Source organism: Seriola lalandi, unplaced genomic scaffold (assembly GCF_002814215.2).
Source record: "Seriola lalandi dorsalis isolate HSWRI2012SDOR001 ecotype SW California unplaced genomic scaffold, Sedor1 jcf7180002054872, whole genome shotgun sequence".
Taxonomy (NCBI): domain Eukaryota; kingdom Metazoa; phylum Chordata; class Actinopteri; order Carangiformes; family Carangidae; genus Seriola; species Seriola lalandi.
Window position 1 is genome coordinate 827,316 of NW_019525425.1, and position 20,294 is coordinate 847,609.

The 20,294-nt window shown below is 38.4% G+C and overlaps 2 protein-coding genes and 1 long non-coding RNA gene across 5 annotated transcripts; 1 reads left to right on the forward strand and 2 right to left on the reverse strand.

Moving 5' to 3' along the window:
* Positions 1 to 2: 2 nt before the first annotated feature.
* Positions 3 to 9,355, forward strand: LOC111671168 (uncharacterized). 3 transcript variants are annotated; one of them, XR_002761915.2, is made up of 5 exons: positions 3 to 259; positions 800 to 1,020; positions 1,396 to 1,473; positions 2,443 to 2,529; positions 5,517 to 9,355. It is a non-coding gene; the product is annotated as an uncharacterized LOC111671168 (long non-coding RNA). The 3 variants fall into 3 exon arrangements; XR_015438590.1 differs by having other exon boundaries at positions 1,442 to 1,473; XR_015438589.1 differs by having other exon boundaries at positions 871 to 1,020.
* On the reverse strand, positions 3,141 to 7,995 carry cyp2u1 (cytochrome P450, family 2, subfamily U, polypeptide 1). The gene is made up of 5 exons (XM_023428189.2): positions 7,566 to 7,995; positions 5,279 to 5,929; positions 4,345 to 4,506; positions 4,019 to 4,186; positions 3,141 to 3,911 (listed from the first exon to the last, which is right to left on the reverse strand). The coding sequence occupies exons 1-5, from the start codon at positions 7,993 to 7,995 to the stop codon at positions 3,730 to 3,732; spliced, it is 1,593 nt and encodes a 530-aa protein (XP_023283957.1). The 3' UTR covers positions 3,141 to 3,729.
* Positions 9,356 to 9,466: 111 nt separating the features above from the next.
* Positions 9,467 to 19,865, reverse strand: sgms2a (sphingomyelin synthase 2a). Its single transcript, XM_023428187.2, has 6 exons — positions 19,716 to 19,865; positions 14,408 to 14,911; positions 13,498 to 13,615; positions 12,430 to 12,583; positions 11,487 to 11,653; positions 9,467 to 10,288 (listed from the first exon to the last, which is right to left on the reverse strand). The coding sequence occupies exons 2-6, from the start codon at positions 14,854 to 14,856 to the stop codon at positions 10,103 to 10,105; spliced, it is 1,074 nt and encodes a 357-aa protein (XP_023283955.1). The 5' UTR covers positions 14,857 to 14,911; positions 19,716 to 19,865; the 3' UTR covers positions 9,467 to 10,102.
* Positions 19,866 to 20,294: the final 429 nt, after the last annotated feature.

Here is a 20,294-nt window from a genome sequence, read left to right on the forward strand (position 1 = left end):
GGAAGGTCGGTGGTCACGTGATCGTGAAGACACTTCCGTGACCTTTCACACACATATTCACAGGAGTTACAAATCAGCTAATGATAGTAAAAGGTTAAGTGTCACAAGTTGAACATTTCTGGTTGTGTCTCACGGACAATCCTTATACACATATATTCAAGTTTAGCAAGGTTTATTTTACTATGTGTTTTTTTTTTTGTTTGTTTTTTTGAATACCTAAATGAACTACCCAGCTGGGCTGTTCATTTGATCCATCCTGGTGAGTGAAATTAGCTGTTGCTGGGTGACATATTACCCATAGTCTGGGATTATTTCCTATCTCATTTCCTTGATACTTGATACAACAGCAGCAATGGTATATCATATAACAATGATTATTGTTGTGTACTTAATAATAAATAATAAATTCTCATATTCATGCAAACACAAACTATACAAAAAGAGGCCACTGCCAAAACGAGTTATTATGTGCACATAATATACCATACACTGCATGCTAGAGAAACCCCCAGGTGTGGAGGTGCTGCTTGGTGTAATTGGTGTCAAACATTATGAAACAAACATCTACAGCCACTAGCAAAGAGTCTGTTTCAATGGTATGGGCTGTAATAATGTGGAAGGCCTAAGGATAGATTCTTTTAGTAATTACTGTAAAAGCAAATCAAAATATGTATGCATGAAATGTGTTTGAAGTTAGGCTCAATTATTTTGCTTTATCTTAAAAGGGTGTAATGTGTTAGATCTGGCCAGAATTTTAGTTTGAAAATGTTTTTAGAAAATTAATTAATACTATCAACAGTGTGTGAAGGTGCCACAGTGATGATGTCATGACCAAGAACTTCATGTCTACTGAAATTACGCTCCCCTAAGGGCCGCTTCCGACAAGAAACCACGTTCAACGGCAAGGAAAAGAAGCAAAACACAAGTGGATCTTGGGTGTGGCTTTCCACCGCTGGAGACAGCTCTTGACAAGTAAAGAGATGCTGATGCTAAGCTCGCAACTTTCTCCCACCAAGCCTGGTGAGTATCATCTAATGTTGGCTCTTTAGCAAAAAGTATCATTAGTGCAACTAATGACGAACCGTACCGACAAACATTTCAAGTGGCATAAATGCATGATAGTGATGTTGTCGACAGACGTTTTAGCGGTTTAGTAGAATTTTGCCTGTTCCTGCCGGTTGTCGCCCACCTAGTTACATCAGTAACTTTAGGCTTATTTAATAACTAATGACTGTAAATTGAGATGTATGGATCCAGTAGACTGAGTAAATATACGTCGATCGGTTCACCATTTTGTAACCACCTTACATTTCTGTGAAGAGATCAGGCATGATTGAAAGTGCACTAGGCCCATACATTTTTGAGGAGATTCCAGCATAACCCTGTCTTTATCAGACACCACTTCCACCTGTCCCACCCTGGGGTCCCACCACACCAACAGCAGAGTGTACAGACACTGTGAGGAGGGTCTAGGTGAGTAAAACTCTATAATTCACTTCTGCAAGTAAGACTTGTCTATACCACTGATTATATCAGACCCACATTGTATACATGTTCATACTGCTGATCCATAATAGTAATTTTTTTTACCAGTTATACCACTGCTTATATTGGTTATGTATTTTATATTGTATCCATATTTGTAGTGTTTATTGGTTATGTAGTGTGTACATTGAATTCTTATCATAACTCTAGTTGTTCCCCCTTCATTTCCTTGCATTTACATTTCTTAACATTCATACTGTTACTAGTGTTCAGATTGTGTATATCTCAGCATATTCATGCCAATATTCATACTGTATTTATTTTAGCATATTCATATCAATCCTTACTATTTATTATACACAAAACAGACCTAACATGTTGGAATATGAAGAACTTATATGATCAAAACAAATTGTCCTATCATGTTTGTCTGAGTCAGGACCAGAATTTCAGTTCAGTCACCCCCAGTTAACACCAAGCCAAATATCTTGTAAGTGAAAACCTACCTGGCAGTAAACCTTATTTTCTGATTCCGTCTTTGTGATGCTACATCCTATACCTGTATGTGCTCAAAGTAGGGTCCAAGTGATTTTGAGCTTGTAAATGTATATTCACAGATAATTCGGAAGTTGGTAATTGTAAATCAACCTTTGTAAACCTTTAAAATCACAAAAAATTAAAGTTTGTACATGTGAAAAAAAATGATGATGAATAAGATGTGATTAAAATCTGTGCACAAATGATATCAGTGGTGAGGTTACACAAAGACACTGAAAGATGAAGTGCATTTGTTAATGTGTGTGTACTGATACAGAAAACTGCATGTACACTGACACTGTTGTTACAGGTACAAATTTTGTCCAAGTTTTTTATCCTTGAATCTGACTGGACAATGAAAGTCCAATCACAAACCAGACTCTTAACTTTTTCAAATCTTTCCTGGATTCCTGTTAACAGTATCTGCGGATGGAGCTGTGTGCGGCCACCACCTTTGAAACTGATGGGAGCTTCCTGCATAACTTTCACCTGACTGAGCTACTAATAGTAAGTGAAATTAATTTTAAGTAGTATGTTTCTAAACACTGCACCGCATTGTGAACAGCTGCCTAAAATGTCCTGGTTTTCCCTGCAAGGGAAAGTCATTTTATTTGGTATGATTATGTATTTTCATTGGGATACCAGAACCCACCCCTGGTCAGTACAGTCCCACCTTTATTAAGAATTATCTCTTCTGATGGGTTTACTTCTACTGTTTTTCCAAAATGATGATTTGGTGTCAGTTTGTTTTTTCAGAATGGGGAAAAAAATGACTTGATATTTATGGATGCACATACTGCGTTTCCAGAGCAGTGGCTCCATTTCACATTGCACTTTGTACCCAAAACCTAATTGTCATTCTGTACCATTTCTCAACAATAGATAAGCTACAACACTTAGCATTAACTATTTCTCCCACTGTTCTGATGAAAGAATATCCTCTATCAATTCTTCATCTCATTTTCACAGGGCTACAACAGCCCCATCCTAAACATGTTTAAAACAAAAACACTGAAAAGAACAAAAATATAACATACATTCTCAACCCAAGATATATTGTGGTAATTGTAAGTAAGAAAGGTTTTTATAGACAGCTTGCCAATAATCCACATATCGAGTTTGTCAGGAAATATAGCTTTAATATCTAGGACAAAAGAAATCTCTCTTTCTCTTATGCTCTAATAAAGGACAGTACATGGACAGATTTGTGGTGATTTCTATAAATGTGTGGAATGTACCTTAAAACAATGAAATGATAAAATTTCTATACAGATATTCAGCAGGTACCTTTTAAAATCCAAGACATCTAACACATAATACTGGCCTTATTAATCAATTAATTACATAACAAACAAAGTTATGCTAATTCATCAGAATTACTACTTGATAGTCATGTAAATATACAAAACATTTACTGTTTCCTGATTCTTAATCGAGAGAATTTGCAGCAAATCTGGATCATATCATTGTAATTGTAATACTCACATTGGATCATTTCTGATGGGTACTTGAAAATGAAATATTATGGATAATAATTGGAAATTAATAAATAATAAAAAATAATTACATATACAGAGGAGCCAGACTCTATTCAAAAAATATATCTCCCCTGGAATTGTCTTTCCACGAGACGTTTACCAGCATTTTTCCTTGGCATAAGAGCACCCTGTTTATAGAAAATCTGTTCAAACCAAGTCTTCCAGTGTTTCAACGGCGAGTGCTCACACACACAGTGTATGGGCAGGGTGACAGCGTCAGGCCAAAGCGTCCGTGCAGAGGAGGAGGAGGCTTTCCCTCTGGGAGTCTGAATTTAAAGGCCTGCAATAAGCTAGTAACCGTCAGGAACAGCTCCATCTTCGCCAGCTGTTCACCCATACACACCCTGCGACCTGTGGGATATATGGAATAAATCATTAGATCCTGAGCGCACACACAGTTAATATAAATTTAATGATGAATGTTTCAGTTATGTAGCCCTTAGAAAGGAATGGCATACCAATGCCAAATGGTATAAAGCACTCCTTCCTGAGCAACTTTCCTTCATCATCCAAGAAGCGTGCTGGGTTGAAACCGTCCGGGTCTTCCCATAGAGTGGGATCTCTATGGACAGACCACAGATTGGGCAAAATAACAGTTCCTTTGGGAATAGTGTGGCCTCTGAACACTGGAGGGGGAAAAAGGCCCATTACAATACCATCAGCTCAGGAAATTATGAGAAATCTTTATTATCCAAGGGAGACAATTATTGTCTGAGAGATCTGGCTGGTGGACCATTAACAGAGCATTTAGTGAAAATAGGTCATAGGTGTTGTCTAAGTTCACCTGTTGTCTTGGAGGCCATATGTGGAATACCCAGAGGAACCACCACAGTTAATCTCTGCACCTCCATGATGGTGGCCTCAGTAAAGGGCAAACTTCCCTTATCGGTCATAGATGGGCCCCGATGTCTTCCCACCACCTCATCAATCTCTGCCTGGACCATGTCTAAAATCAAAAGAATCAACATTAAGCACATCACTCCTGCACGATTAATGAAGTCCTAATCTCAGAAGCTAAAACGAAGTGTGATTTCAGGACACTTCTTAGGATGATCAATACAATTTCAAAGAATTAAATGCAGAAGTAAATGTGTGTCTTGATCTGCTGAAACAGTTGGAGAAATAGTTAAATGAATGTTCTAGACATTTTGATGTCCTAAAATTAGGAAGTATTTGAGCTGTGGTTGCCAGCACAGCAGATTTCCAATTCCCTTTTCCTCTAAAATAGTTTCCTTTTTATGCAGAAAGCAAGATCTGTGGTTTATATCAGCTTAAGAATGTCCCAAAGTGTACTGTGTAATTTAATTTTGTTATTATTTTATATTACTGAGTAATTTATACTAATTGAAATGAAAATGCATTGCATAATTAATTCCTATACAGTATTTGTGTTGATTTGTGAAAAAATGTGTGTGCATATCTTTAGCTGTTTCTACACTCTTTATTTTCTTTATTCATAAAAACTCCAGTGGATATTATCCATGTGAACTCTGAGCAGAGGTAATTTTCTAGAGAGCAAATAATAAGAAATAAATATGACTTTATCAAAATCGCATCTGATTGGACATATCTCAGGTGAGTGTCCCACAACAGCACTCCAGCATCACTGTGGAGGTCAGTTCTGCACAAGCAAACTACACAAAGTGCTAGATTTTAGTGGTCTGTAAGTATTCACTGTAGCAGAGGATGGTTAGAATGGACGGTTGCTATACATTTACCTTGGATATCAGGGTATAACACCATGTAGAGCAGAATCCACAAAATTGAATTTGCGGTAGTGTCGGTGCCGGCGATGAAGAGATCTCCTACTATATAAAAGAGATAATCGTCTGTGAAGCTGCTGTCCTTCTCTCCAGCAGCTTGCTGGGCCAACATCTCCATCAAGTACATGTCTACAAGATCCCTTGGGTTTTCAGGATCTAATGTTTCCTGATGTTTTGCAATAATCCTCTTCAGAAACGATGTGATGTCTCCTTCCACCTGCCTCAGCTCCTTGAAGACCCCAAAAGGCAAATAGTACAGCAGTGGAAAGATGTTGATGAGTACTGCAGGGCTGTTCACACAGATCTCCAGTCCACGCTCCATCAGGTCCAGCAATGTGCGGAACTCGCGATCTTCATGATGGAAGCGTTGACCCAGGATCATTGAGCAGATGACGTTTGACACAGCGTTGCTGATCAGCGGGGCCAGGTTCACACCGGCACCACCGGACGTCTCATTCTGTCGGAGCAGCTCTGTTTTGATGGTGGCCAGGCCTTGCAGGATGCATGGCTCAAAGCTCAACTTCCCCAGGCCAAAATTTCGGAGTATGGTGTGGCAGAACTTGCGTTGCTTTTTCCATATGGGCCCATAAGGTGCGAAGACAATTCCTTAAGTTTTAATTAAACCAGAAAAGAGATGAGTTATGCTTCAGGTCATTAACCCCAACACAGAGAGCATTTAGGTCCGGGTCAGTATAGTCAGTTTTCACATGTGAACGTACCCATAAACACACAGTTATACTTGTCTTGTATTGTTTCTGACATTTTATAGTGTGAAAGACTTATTTTGTCCTTTACACCTTTTCAATATTATCTTTGCCTAAATATTACAAGGAAACTTTGAATCTGGAATACCAAACTTATTTCTATTTGCTATTGCCCAACCTGTTTACTGCATAGCCCAGGTTTAAGATTCAGGGTGGTAAATGAAGCCTGTCTATGAGTTAAGGCTATTTTGATGACTGTAAATGTGTTCACTCAAGTCAACAATATATGACATACTCCTATAAAACAAATGGAGTCAAATACAACAGCCTGGCAATGTGTGTTTCAAGGAGGTGCTGATTCAACTTAATGGTTGGAGGCTTCTTTGTGGTGTTGTCCAACTGTATTGGGTTATACTCTAGACTGAATAACGAACAGGCCAACAACTCTCCTGGGACCCCAGACCTTCAGGAGTCCCAAAAGCTCCAGGTCTGCTGAATGGCAACTAGTTTGTGGTCATTTGTTTGGGAATATGTGCTCAAGCACAACAGACACTGAATTGATAGAGACTTTAAGGCGACTTCTGTATTCTTAAACTTTGATCATATGACAAACCATGATGTACAAAAAGGCACATTTCAAAAGCTTCAGTTTACATATGTGTCCTACTATGAGTGAAACAGTGTTTTCTGTGCTTGCTGCCATGCATTTTCTATACATCTCATCAAAACCATAAACTCCTCATTAAAGAGCCAACTCCACATATTATCTTTAGACTAGCAAAACAAATGATATTGCAGTGTAATCAAAATGACCACAAACTAACTGGCACACAGCAATCCTGGGCCAGGAAGCACTTCAGCATCGGAGTACTCATGAATTTATGGGACTCTGTGTGAAATATAATATAACTGCCATGTGTAGTCTGATGCGTGCATTATATCTGATGGAAACTTAGAAGGAAATAGGTATACACAGTGTAAGAACATTTTGCCCCTGTAGGTTTGAGAATAGGTTCACATTTTTTCAAGTCTGTCTTAAAACAATATTCACATGCTCACATGTACAGTGAAACAGTTTTCGTTTGCTGTGAATGTTTGTTTAAAATGTATTTTACATTTCCTTCTGGTCACTATCGACAATGGGGCCAATTACAGCAACACAAGAACTCTTTCAGTGTACATTCTGAATGGGCATGTCAGTATTGTATTGAGATACATCTGAGAAAATGTGCATCTTATCCCTTTAGTCTGACTGTGGTAATACTCAAACATGTTTCTAACAATTTGCCCATCCCATTTCTGATATCAATGAGAGCGGACTAAAATTAAAAACACCTTCTGCATAAATCAATACAATTCAAATATACAACAGCCTCCAACATGGCAAATCAACTCTCAAGTTTCAACAAAAACTGAATTTGCTTGAATTACTGCAGGTGTAGGTGTACTTAATACAGAGAAAACTGAGTGTGCGTATGCCACTCTGTTTTTGACATGCATGGGAATAAATACCCTCTTTAATGCAAACACTTTCTTACCTTTGCGTTTAGTCATGATAGTGACAGCAGGGATATCTGGCCTGTCAGAGAACACCTCGGGATGGTTGGAGAGAGCATCCTTGACAACTTCATAACCATTAAGCACAACGATCAACTGGCTCCCTACAAAAAGGCTGTACACGTTACCATAAATGTTGGCTTGCTCCGTTAAAATGACTAGAGCGTTTTTCATAACGTCGGCGCTCTCGGAGCGCCGTCCTAGCCGCCTCTGGATGAAAGAAGGGATGATAAAACCACCGAAGTTGCCGACAACAGGCCATGGTTTGGGACCTGGAGGGATATTTGCGAAGTACCGTTGTTTCTGATAAAAACGAACTAAATAATACACCAGCAAGAAAACTATCAAAGATACAATGTTTACATGTGACACGGAGCTGGTCATTTGCTCCAGCAATTTCAGCGGAAACATGCCGTTAAAACTTGATATAAACTGAATTCAGTGAACTGACAATACTATCCCATATTCAGATTCATTCATAAAGTCGTTTTAGTAGCACTGGCAATGTGCTAACACGACGAAACTGTTATTTAACACACAAACTTGATCTTCCTGTGTTGTCATGAAACAAGAGTCAACGTGGTACCGTTACTGGCTTCCTATTGGCTGACAGAGCTTTGGCCTGCTGTGATTGGTGCGCTTAGATTTGGTATTTCAGCCCTTCAATGTGTCTTACAGGCTACACCACGGTCTGGTGTTTGCTACATTGTAGCTACATTAGTGGCTAAGGAGACAAATGAATACATATTATTATTATCATTATTTATTTATTGTGCACTTATTTATTCTTTTTGTAGCAAAAATGGTTTATTTACTTTTAATTAGTCACGTTCATTTCTCATTTCATTATTATTTTTTGTAATAGTTTAGCTTAGTTTATTTATTTGCATACACAATTTGAAAACGAGTACAAATAAAAATAAACACCTCCCAATGAAAGTTGAGAGGACTAAAGGCCAAAACCAATCTGGAGACACACCATCACACAATTCACATTTTACAAGAACTGGTCACAAAGTATACTTTGGCTGAACAATAACAGAAATTGAATTTTCTATATTTCCAAACTCAAGCTTGCTATGAGCCCACAAGCTGTTAGGTACAGTTGAAAGCAATGTTTCCTCTTCAGCAGTCAAAGGTATAAGTGTGATTTTGTGTGTGTGTTCATGTTTACAGTTTGAACGCTGGCAACCTTGATTTTCAATGGATAGGATGTGACTCTCAAAGGGAGAAAGAGCTGACCTGCCATCTGATCTAGTTTGCCTGTCTGAGGTTTCTAAAGCCCCAAGGTCCTGTTGCTGCCCAGGAGCTGTCAGAGTATTTTGTCAATGGAATTTGAGGGACAGAGACAAATACTGAAAACAAATCCTGGAATACCTGGTGCTCCTACTGTTTTTAGGAATTTAAATGTTTTAGGGGCATCAGGTTGTAAAAAAATATTGCTTCACCAATACTCACAAATACAACAGAAAAAGACATAACACTGTTATACAGTTGAACATACATGTATGTGACTAAGTTGCTTATAAAACCATGAATTTTGTGATATTGGGAGCTTGTTTTAGAGGGAACCTTTCTGGATTTCTGTCCTATTATTAACCGTATTTAATATGGTTTCTCCCATCCTATTTAATCCAAATGTAGCAACAGATGTTACGCTTAATTTCATAATAATTTGTAAAGAGTATAATAAAAAGTTGGGTTATACTGTACAACCTTATTACTTGCCTTAATGTGGACAATGTCATTTTAATAAATAAGCATGAGTTTATTTCCATGTATCATATGAATTATTATTTCTTGTAACTTGTGAAAAAAGAAATTCTGCATGTTTGAAGAGATGCTTTATATATGAAATTGTCAAAAACTTGCAGTTGCGGTGTACTGTATAGCATAATGATTATTTAATTAAATCAGAAAATACAATGAAGCCTTGGTATGGTTCCATTTTAATACAATAGAACAATGTTGAAACTACAGCTAGGATATACACACTCAAGGCTGCTAAAATGAATACAAAATTATTATTAATAATAATAATAATAATAATAATAATAGTAATAAAAAAAACCCAAATACACCAAGACTCATAATGGCAGTTTTGGTACACCTACTGACGTTGAACACACTAAGGCACCTTGTGACTTGAGCACACTGATATCATATTGAGGTAAACCCCATCAATACAGTATGAAAGAGTTATGGTAGCAGATCCAAAATCAAAGTCTTGCAAATATTGCAACAAACCTGCGAGTCAGTTGCAACAAACTGTCCGTTCATTTCTGAAATTCACCAGGAGCTGATACAAGTATCATTTACAAAAACAACTTTGTTTATCTCACAAATAAATTACAGTGGCAAGGAACCCAGACAATATGATTTTCCTTCTAGGCACATTTTTGTTTCTTTCATACAGTAACTATGCATTTGGTACCATTATGTTCCTGTCCAGTAGACAATATTGAATGAATGAATACCACTACAGTGGATTATCAGGAAACACTGCATCAGGGTCAAGTCACTCCTCTCGTGTGCTTTGTACCATAGCGTACTTCTTGCAGGGGTTCTTAAGGCAGGCAGGAGGCCAGGTGATGGGCCAGCTATACGAGCACGGCACTGCAGTTTGGACGTTCCTCTCCAGAAAGTTGAACAGCGGATTCCACCAGGTGTTGGTGAGGTAGTTGTTAGGCGAGCATTTCAGAGTCTGTCAAGAAAAAAAAGTTATCCTTAAAATTATATAGTAATATAAACAAATGTGCTCATTATATTACATTCCTTGCAAGAAATGCAGCTCAACATGGTGCTAATGAACAGGCCAGTTTCTTCATTTTGTCATAATGTCACTTGTTTATGTGATTTAAAAGGTGTGATTGCATGTTAAATTAGAGATGTGCAGCTCCAGTAAGTGGTAGTCACATCACAAGGATGAAGCATGTGGACTCAGGGTTCTTATTACTGTGTTGTGTCCAGTGGCCTAGTTGGATAAGGGAACGTTGCAGATAATCTTTCTGAGAGTGATGAGATACAATATATAACTGGTGTGAAGATCTGAGTGTGCAAACACAATGTTGATAGGGTTGGAATTTATTTGCTCGTCCTCTTCTGACTGACCATTAAGATTCCTATCTAATGTACTTCCAAAAGAGAATATGGGGGAAAAAAATCCACAGTCGTCCTTCAAGGAGAAAATATATTCCAAAATTGATGTGGTTCATAAGTTAGTAAGAGGCTTTAGCAGACTGAGTTAGACAAATCGAGTGGGTATCTTCCAAAATTAGTCTTTCTAGTTCAGAATTCCCTCTATTTATTTCCCCAGTGTTTCTGTGTTGAGCTGCAAAAACTATTAAAAATATATTTTTAAGACACTTCACAGAAACAGCATAAGATTTAGAAACAGTTAGTTTACATAAACTGACAAGAAGCTAAAAACACATATTTCCACTGAAATCCCAATTCAACTGTGTGCTTACAATTTGGCCAGTAGAGGGAGAGATTCAGCATTTTGAAGGTCTACTGACTGTTGTAGGAAATGACATCCAGGAAATTCTGACACACAGTCTAAAAAATAAAGAACTTACTCCAAGTTTATAATAATATATAATATAGAGACCATTTCCTTTAAACATAAACACTAAAAATTCTTGTGTTGACATGTAACTTTTACACTTGAGGTAAACTTCCTTAACAAAATACAGCCACATGTCACCAGACAGACAGTAACGCCCTCCATGCCTAATGATTCATGTGTAACAAGGTTTGGTGAGAGGGAAGCCTTCAGCTTTGAAAGCTCTTATTTACTCCCTTCGACTCCCAACACACACACACACACACACACACACACACACACACACACACACACACACACACAAACAGCCACCCAGTGTTGAGCTCTGTGTTCAGACCTGTAAATTGGCCATGGTGTGGTACCACCAGAACAGGCGGGAAGTGATAAAATAGGCCACGACCACATCCACACTGTAGTGCTCATGTGCCACCAAGATGCACACCACACCCACGGCACTCAGCAGCCAGCACATCAGATGGTACCACCAAAACGACCGCGGCGAGTCTGGAGTCAGAAGGAGAAGAAATGACAAGAGTGTTGGCAATATTTATGGCAGCATCTGTTTGTGGTCTGAACTTCCATGTATCCACTGACAAAAAAGCCAGACTGTAACATTTCACTGTAACATTTTTTTTTATCCAGCTATACCAGAAAAAAAAAAACCCAGCACACACTCAGCTGCCAATTTATTAGGTACACCTGGCTAAAACTGATGCAGGCTAATACAATAGCCCTGCAAAGAAATCCTAACTCCATAAAGCTTATAATTTTAGGGAGGTCTTGAGTCGACTATTTAGGAGGCTGTAGTTTGTTGTGCTGTTTAATTGCATTGCATTATACTGAGAAGTGTTTGTCTAACCTTATTGATATAAGTGGGGTGGACAATATAATGAAGACACCTCTAAGTATAACACAACAATTTCACAGCATCAGAAACTACAGCCTTCAAAGTGATCATAAAGTTGACTCAACACCTCTCTAAAACTGTTTAAATTAAAAGTTAAAATTACAACCTTCGTGAAGTTACAGTTTATTGCAGGAATGTTGTATAAGACAGCTTTGGTTTGGTGTACCTAATAAACAGGCAACTGAGTGTATATCCGTCATACAGCATGACAAAAGAAGATCCTAGAAGATCCATGTGTAGCTGTATGTTAAAATACTGTGGGCCATATAGGATGAGTATGGACAGACAATATCATTCACATAAGTTATTCATGGGACATTGCAGTAACTGTTTCCATGCAAGCAAACAAACAAGCGCTGCTTTGAGTACCCACACTCCTTGATGAACAGGTAGGTGAGGGTGAGCATCACAGTGTGTCCACTGTACAGGAAGTCTCCACACAGGAGATGGGAATTTGTAATGGAAAGACCTCCCCCGGAAATCAGCCGCAGAATTCGCTGGATTTTTGCCTGGGAGTCTCCGTGGAGCTGGTGGAGAACAGAAAGTGGATGTGAAGAGGGAGAAATAGATAAACACGGGATCAGCAGTAACATTATTGAGTTACTGCTCATTTTGAAGTTGTTGCCTTGTGCGAAGCATGTGTGCTTTAAAAATAAAGAAACCAGTTTAGTTGTCAAAGATATTCCATTTACAGTGAGGTAAATCAAAGAAAAGCAGCAAATCTTTACATTTGAGAAGCTCGAACCAGATAATGTTCAGAGCTGTTGGTAGGCAGATTTTGTGACCTGGGACCGGGCTAGCTGTTTTCCCCTGTTTCCACTCCTTGTATTAGGCTAAGCTAACTAGCTGCTCCCTGTAGCGTCATATTTAAAATACAGACATCCTAGTGGGATAGATCTTATTTTCCAAAAATGTTGAATTACTTTTCTAGTTTCTGTTTATCCTTTCAACTTTATAGGCAACATGAATATAAACATGTAGTCAAAATTAAGAGGAATTGAAGAAAGACAAAGAAAGATAGTTACAGAGTATCATCAACTAGACATGGGCATATCTCTTGTACCTGCTGCTCAAATTACTGACAATTCATTCAAGTCATTTCTTACAAGGAGCTAAAGGCTTTCATACACTGTCAGAAACATATCAAATTCTTGAGAGAAAAAAAAACAGCTACTAAACCGTCCAACCTTTGATCCTTTTGCACTACACAGCCCAGCAAACAACTGCCAGGAGCACATGTTTCTGATCAAACAATGATGCACCTCAATATCATTGGTATCTATCTTGAGGCAGTGAAAAGTCAAAATGCCTCTTTTTAAAAAAAATGTATTTATTTATTTTTTTATAGCTACCTCTTGCGTGGCTCCGCAAAATGAGTGCCAGAGGGTGCACCTGAGTTACCTGGCTGAACAGCGACAGCTGGTGTCTACATGCTACTCACCTTAGGAGCACAAGTCATATGCATGCCAGGTACAGGCAGGGTGGTGATGTACATAGTGACACAGCGGTACAGGTACAGGGTGCCAATGAGGAAGAAGAACCGCCTGCTTGCTATTGACCTGCAAATGGACAAAGTATTAGCCATAATCAAGCGAATGCAGAAATGTTATCCCCTGGTTACACCATATAAAGTGGCAAATATCTACTTAAATCTACCAAATTCTGGAGACTATCTTGCACAGTGTGCTTAGTCAACAGGTTACACCAGAGGGCTCCATCTGAGCCGATCAATTTTTATTAACCAGACTACTTAATGACAAGGAGAAATCCTCTTTAATATTCTGTAACAGTATTAAAAATGTTATTGGTGGTTTTGTTTGCATTGCTAAGTCCATTTAATTGTCAGGTTTTTGTTTGTTGTATTTTTATTCCCAAAGGCAAATTTCTAAGAATCACTGTCAAAAGATGAATTTAGTTCAGCTATCTACGGGTTTTGGTGTCAGCTCTAAAGAGCAAAGACTTCTTTCTAAAGTACTCATGTTGAACAGTCATACATGGAAAACTCCACTGTAGAAAAGACAAAAATATGATTTAATCACTGATGGCAGCTTCAATAGACAGATAGATAATATTATGCATTTCCTGAGTAACAGGAAGAAATATGCCAAGCATTGACATAACTGGAAAACAGTTAAATATTTAATTGTGCAATACGAAAAGGACAAAAAAAACTGTAGTCTTTTTCTGCAGTGGAGTTCAATTTTCTCTGCTCATTCAATTTTGAGATGTTTTTCATGAATTGTCAACAAATTCCACAAAAAAGTAACCAACCACAAAAAAATAAAGAAAATCACTACACATATTCTGACAGAAAACTGTTTATACAATAGACAGTAGATAAAGGTTCTTACTTGTATCTGAAGAAGAACAACTGGATTATCCAAATGACCAGCAGCACCATGCCATTGATCTCTGTCACTGTAAATGCCCACTTAACCCTGTCAATATAGTCAAAAAACTTATCAGGAAGAGGTGGGCTGCTTTCTTTGGGTGGGACCCTCTCGTGGACTATAGTGATGACGACTGTGGTCAGGACCAAGTTGAAGCCAGCGTAAAAGAAGGCGATAAATGTCTTCCACCACTCCATGGGCAGACGATTGACCTTGGACTCTGGCACAGAGATCTTCACATAGTCATTATGCCTCCCTATGCCTTTCCGAAAGCCCCTCTTTGTATCCTCCCCACTTGGGGTGTGGACAGGACAAGTTTTACCGCTGCTCGGCACAGCACCACTCTCCATTCCTGGGTTCCTATTATCAGTGGCAGAGTCTCTTGCATCCACAAGCTCCTGTGAAGCCATGGGTGCCTTCACTGTCCATCCACAGGCACTGCTTCACTGGGTTGAGGCTTTTTAGCTGCCATGAGAGAAAACAAAAAGTTGAAAACTGACAAACTCTTTAGTTTGGAAAGCACAAGCATCACAAGATAGAAAAAACATAAAAGTAAACAGGAGCTGCTTGATTGCATTAAGAGTAACACTGGTTTACTTTTGTTTCCGCTCTTCCTTATCCTAGGGATTAGCAGAGCAAGAGTTGGAGCTTTTATTGATACAAAGTTCTTGATTTCACTGGCTGAAATGTCCATTTTAGATGGAAGATCTATTTTTGAGATGTGGTTGTCTGAGTTAACACTGTGAGTTATATTTTCCTTTTCCCTGGACATTCACCAGAACCACTCAGACATTTTCTGCTTGGACGTTCAGTCAGACTCTTATTTTGGGCCTTCCAAAGTCTTTGTGCCACACTGCTTTGGTTTTCTGATTTTGTCCTCAACAAGCAGCTGCTATGGTTGGTTCAGTTTTCTTAAGTTTTATGATCAAACATTATCTGTTGCAACAGAGCACTTTACATGCTCAACATCGAGCTTTCAGCCTGTTTTTATGCAAACGTAACTCAAGAAAACTAAGCTAGCTGAGATTTGAAGTTCATTCTTGACCTTGGAAATAGTAGTTTACAGAACAATCTCACCACCACCAAGGTCCATCTAGTTTCTGTTATGGAACTTTCGAGTGTATCACACAATTTTTCTCTGCACATGGAGTTTTTTTTTTAGCACTTAAAGAACTCTTAATCCATGGTGGCTGAAAAAACCCCATGACAACTGGGAAAACTCCATGTCCCGAAGATGTGATACGATTAAAAACAAAACAAAAACAAAACAAAGCAAAACAACAAAAAACCAAACAAAAGAACAATTAAAAAAACAAAACAAAAGAAAACAAAAGAAAACAAAAGAAAACAAAAGAAAACAAAAACACAAAACAAAACAAATTAAACAAAATAAACAAGGCTAAAGTAAAATAGAATAGAATAAAAATAATGTATGGATGAAAGTCAGAGATAACTGATTAGACAAGAAAGTTGGAGATGAGCTAATGCATTGTTTGTTGTTGAGCTCTTTTCAGTTAATGACTTGAGAGAGTACTACAGCAATGCCCTTTTTTTATTCTCTCACATCTAAAAGGCTTCTAGTCCCTTTAACAGCTCCTTTAATGGATTTGCGGATATTGCTTTCAGCCTTGACATGCATCACAATAAATGTCATCTGGGATACATACAGAATTGTATGTTTACTTAGAGAAAAACTTGGCACCTGGACGAAAGAAGGGTTAGAAATAGAGTATGCTTGGATTCAGGAGAGCTCCTGAAAGCATCAGTTTCCTCATGATCACATTTTTGGGAAAATATTATTACACTGGAGAGAGGCTTACAGCAGAATGCCCTCTGACTCACCCACAGCAGATTCAGCCTCTGTTACTCATCAGATGGATGACTACAAAACACACATTCTGACAGACAGTAAGGGTACATAAGGTATATTAATACTGACCAAGATGGCAAATAAGATCAACAAGAGCAGAGAAAACAATATAAACTTATTACAATGCCACGCCCCTCATGTAATTAGTGAGATTGTATTGCATCCCTGTGGTAAGTTATACTGTACTTTTCCAATATTGAACAGCTTCGTTTAAGCTTGTGAATTTGAGCAAGTCTATGCTTCAGCTGAACAGCAGGGAGACAGACTGGGGTGACAATGACATCTGGAGACACATCCTGCTGCTGCTCCATAGACTATGACAGCACCATAATTTAACTGGGATATTGGGACATTTTCTGATCCACAGCCCCTCAGTCCATTCAAATACAGTTCATATATTGGTAATAATTCACCTCAATATGTCAAAAATGTCCTAAACAACAGAACAAATTGTTTATCATTGCTGTCCAAATCAAAACAAATGAGCATTTTATTTACTCTAGCACCACTATCAGTAGGATGACATTGTTTTCACTGACCTCCAAAACTGTTACTAATTAATTATATGAGCCTTTATATGAACATTTGTCTCATCTGTTCTATTCAATTCAATTCACCTGAACGGAGCAAGTTCTACTGACCTTATGGTTCATTCTAGACAACTAAAAACTGGATTAAGGTCTGGGAAAGATCTTGGTCATGGTTATAAACCTACTTGGTCAAGTTTTATACACAGTCACAACTCAAGGTCCATGTACAAGCTTTTTACAGAGCTTTCAATTGTATCACACAGTCTTCCTCAGCTTTTCCTGGAGCTCTTAGTTGTAAATATTGACTTAACTGTCCAAATTTGTAAAAGTGGCACAACAGTAATTCTGTGTTTTCATTTATCTGTCCTGTGTCAGTGTGACATCCATTACAAAGAAGATGGGAGATATTTATTTTCGAGTGTTCACTGTGAAACTGCTTCATGTGTACTGTACATGGGAGGTCAGCAGAGTGTCTCCATTAGACTAGTTTTCCACCGGTCCCCTCCTCCCCAGTGTACAGTCCACAGTGTTTTCCCACCAGCTGGAGCACCCAGTGCTCGAAAGGGATGGGTGGTGATGGAAAACTGGCAGAAAAACCTATTCCACATGGTCACAGGCCGTAATGGATAACTTGGCTGCCTCCACTCACCCAAGCTATTTCAAGAGAAGCCACCCAGTTGCCTTGAAGGCTGTATTTTACTCCAGGGGAAGCATGGGCTCTGACTCCACTTTGGGGCCTTCATAATAACATGCTACTATTGCTGTCCACTCATTTTCTTCTTCACATCATGTGGATTGTCTTCATCAAAGGGAGGGCTTAAAATAAATCACACCAGAAGTGGCCCAGCCCTCTAGAAACAGGTCACAGTACAGAGAGGAGCTGACTAAATGCTATAAAATGTACCTGGCATAAGCTTTGAAACTGCATGTTTAGCAGCACATCACGTTTAGGTTTTAGTTTAGTTTAATTTCAGTAACAGACACTCAAAATGTTGAATGTATAGTTTAGAAGACTCACTGAAGAGGATGTGACACAAGTATTTGACACAAGTTTGTATAGAACTTTGGCACAGTGCATGCTGTGTTTGAGGCTCTATAATAAAAAATAAAAAGACCTCCTTAATACCTTTGTGGTCAAAAGATTATTTACTTTTGCTTCGAGAAATAACAAGAGGGATGTGCATCCTTTACTTCAGGAAAAACTATGAAGAAAAGAAAGAAAGTAAAAATACTATAATATGTTACTTAAGTAAAGCAAAATGTACGCGAAGCAACTAAAGTAAAAATGTCCCCTGAGTGCTCTATTATTGGATTGTTGAACTAACATGTATTAACATCTAAGTAGTGTTTCGCTGTTATGGCTGGTTCAGGTAGAGCTCATTCAAAACAATGCATCACATTATATAAGATTATTGTTATCCGCCTAAACTCCTAATTCACAAATCTGTCACTGTCAGCTAAATGTGCTGGAGTAAAACGTACAATGTTTACCCATGAAATGTCGTGGAGTGGTAGTATAAAGTGGAATGAAATGGAAATAAGTAACGTACAAGTTAAGTATGTCAAACTGTGCTTAAGTACAGTTCTTCAGTAAATTTACTTTCTAACACTGATTAGTAGCAGAAGAACAAGTAGTAGTGGTCATGGTAGTAGAACGTAGAAGCAGAAACCTGTTCTATTACCTTGGGGTAATAGAAGATACTGGCCTCATAGCAGCAGTAACATTAGTGCAGTTTGTCATTAGTTATAATCTTGTATATTCATTAAACAGTAAACATGTCATGACAATGATATGAATGCAAGAGCGCATATGTGTGACACCTCTGGCTTTACCACAATGATGTTTTCTTCCTCTACTGGATTCCATGACTACTGTATAGCAGTTACTGTCACTTTCCAAAGCTGTTTTTCAAAACACACAAACATACTTATTCTTTGCTGACAGACAAATAAATTTTGTTGTATTTTTTTTCTCTCTGAAAGAACAGCCACTTTTATAACATACAAGCCAAAATGGTCACAGTGTACATGGAGCCAAACCTTACTTTTCTGGGTGCCAGAAACCACGAGGGGTGGATACTGGCAGTAATGTCAGGTTCATCACTGGGTGTTGTCTCCCATGGTCCCATATATTACAGGGTGTCTATCACATGGGATGTGTGCTGCGAAGCCGGTTTTGAAGTTTACTTTTGGGGTGTAACACAGTGGCCCCCCACACACACAGTGTTGAACACCATGCTTCATATAAAGCTACTGGGTGGGGCAACAGGTCATTGCATGTCCTGTAATTAAACCCTCTCATTTTCAGTCAAAGCTGTTGCATTTGGGAGCTGACAGCTGAATTATGAAGGCACAGCTGTATCATAACCATCCACAGACTGTGTACTGAGTTTATATAATTCAAGAATATTGCTTTTCATTTGTATATGTGACAACTCGCCTCTTTATATCTGTACCTGAAGCTTATGATAAATACAAATGCTGTGTATAACTGACACCATCACACCATAAACACGTAGCCCACTGTTCCAGCTCATGCCCAATGATCAGCCGAATAAAACTTTTTTTTTCATGATTCTCTGCGAATACATAAACCGTATATTAAAAATGAAAATTCAAAGACATGTATGCAGACTAGAATTCGTATCTACAATGTATTTCTGTGTCTGTAAACAAGACTGATAAAAAAAAAGTTGAATGTCATCAGGAGTACAAAATCCAGTGCGGCTGTACCATCATTTTAAAGATCACATATTAATACCACAATCAATCGGCTGTATTAAACGCATGTAACCCAACAATAATACCGATGAGGAGATGAGGATTTGTATTTAGATTCACATGTTGCTCAGTTTAGATAGCATCCTACCTGCCTTGCTCGGGCCTCCTGGTGCCTCTTCCTGTAGTTGCAGTTGCTTGAATCCCTGATGCTGCGCCCTGTTTGATCGCTGCTCTGCTCAGGCTGGTCTGCTACATTGCACGACACTGCCGCTGGCTTTTGAGGGAGCGCTCCTCCCCGTAGCCCCATTCATCCATCCATCCATCCTCTATATCCAGCCTCCCGCCTCGCATCCCCTTTAATCCAGAGTGTGTCCTGTAATCAGCACAAGCTTCACCCTGTAACTCTGTTCGTTTTAAATAAGTGTTCTGCAAGATTTGCGTCTTTACCCAGTTAGGTGGAGTAGCGCGGTTTATTTGTGGGTAATTGTACATTTATCATGGAGACGCAAAATATGTTATTCGTAACCATTTTATAATATGTGAGAAAAAGATACAACACCATTAAAATCCGGTTTCAATGTATTTGCGCATTTAGCCATGAGTCATTCCCATTATTTTAACTAATGTAAAAAAAAAAAATGTCATGTCAGTAATGACACAGGTTTCGTTTTCTAAACATCAATATTCCAAGTAATAAATCTCATTATAATGTTAATTCGAAGTGATG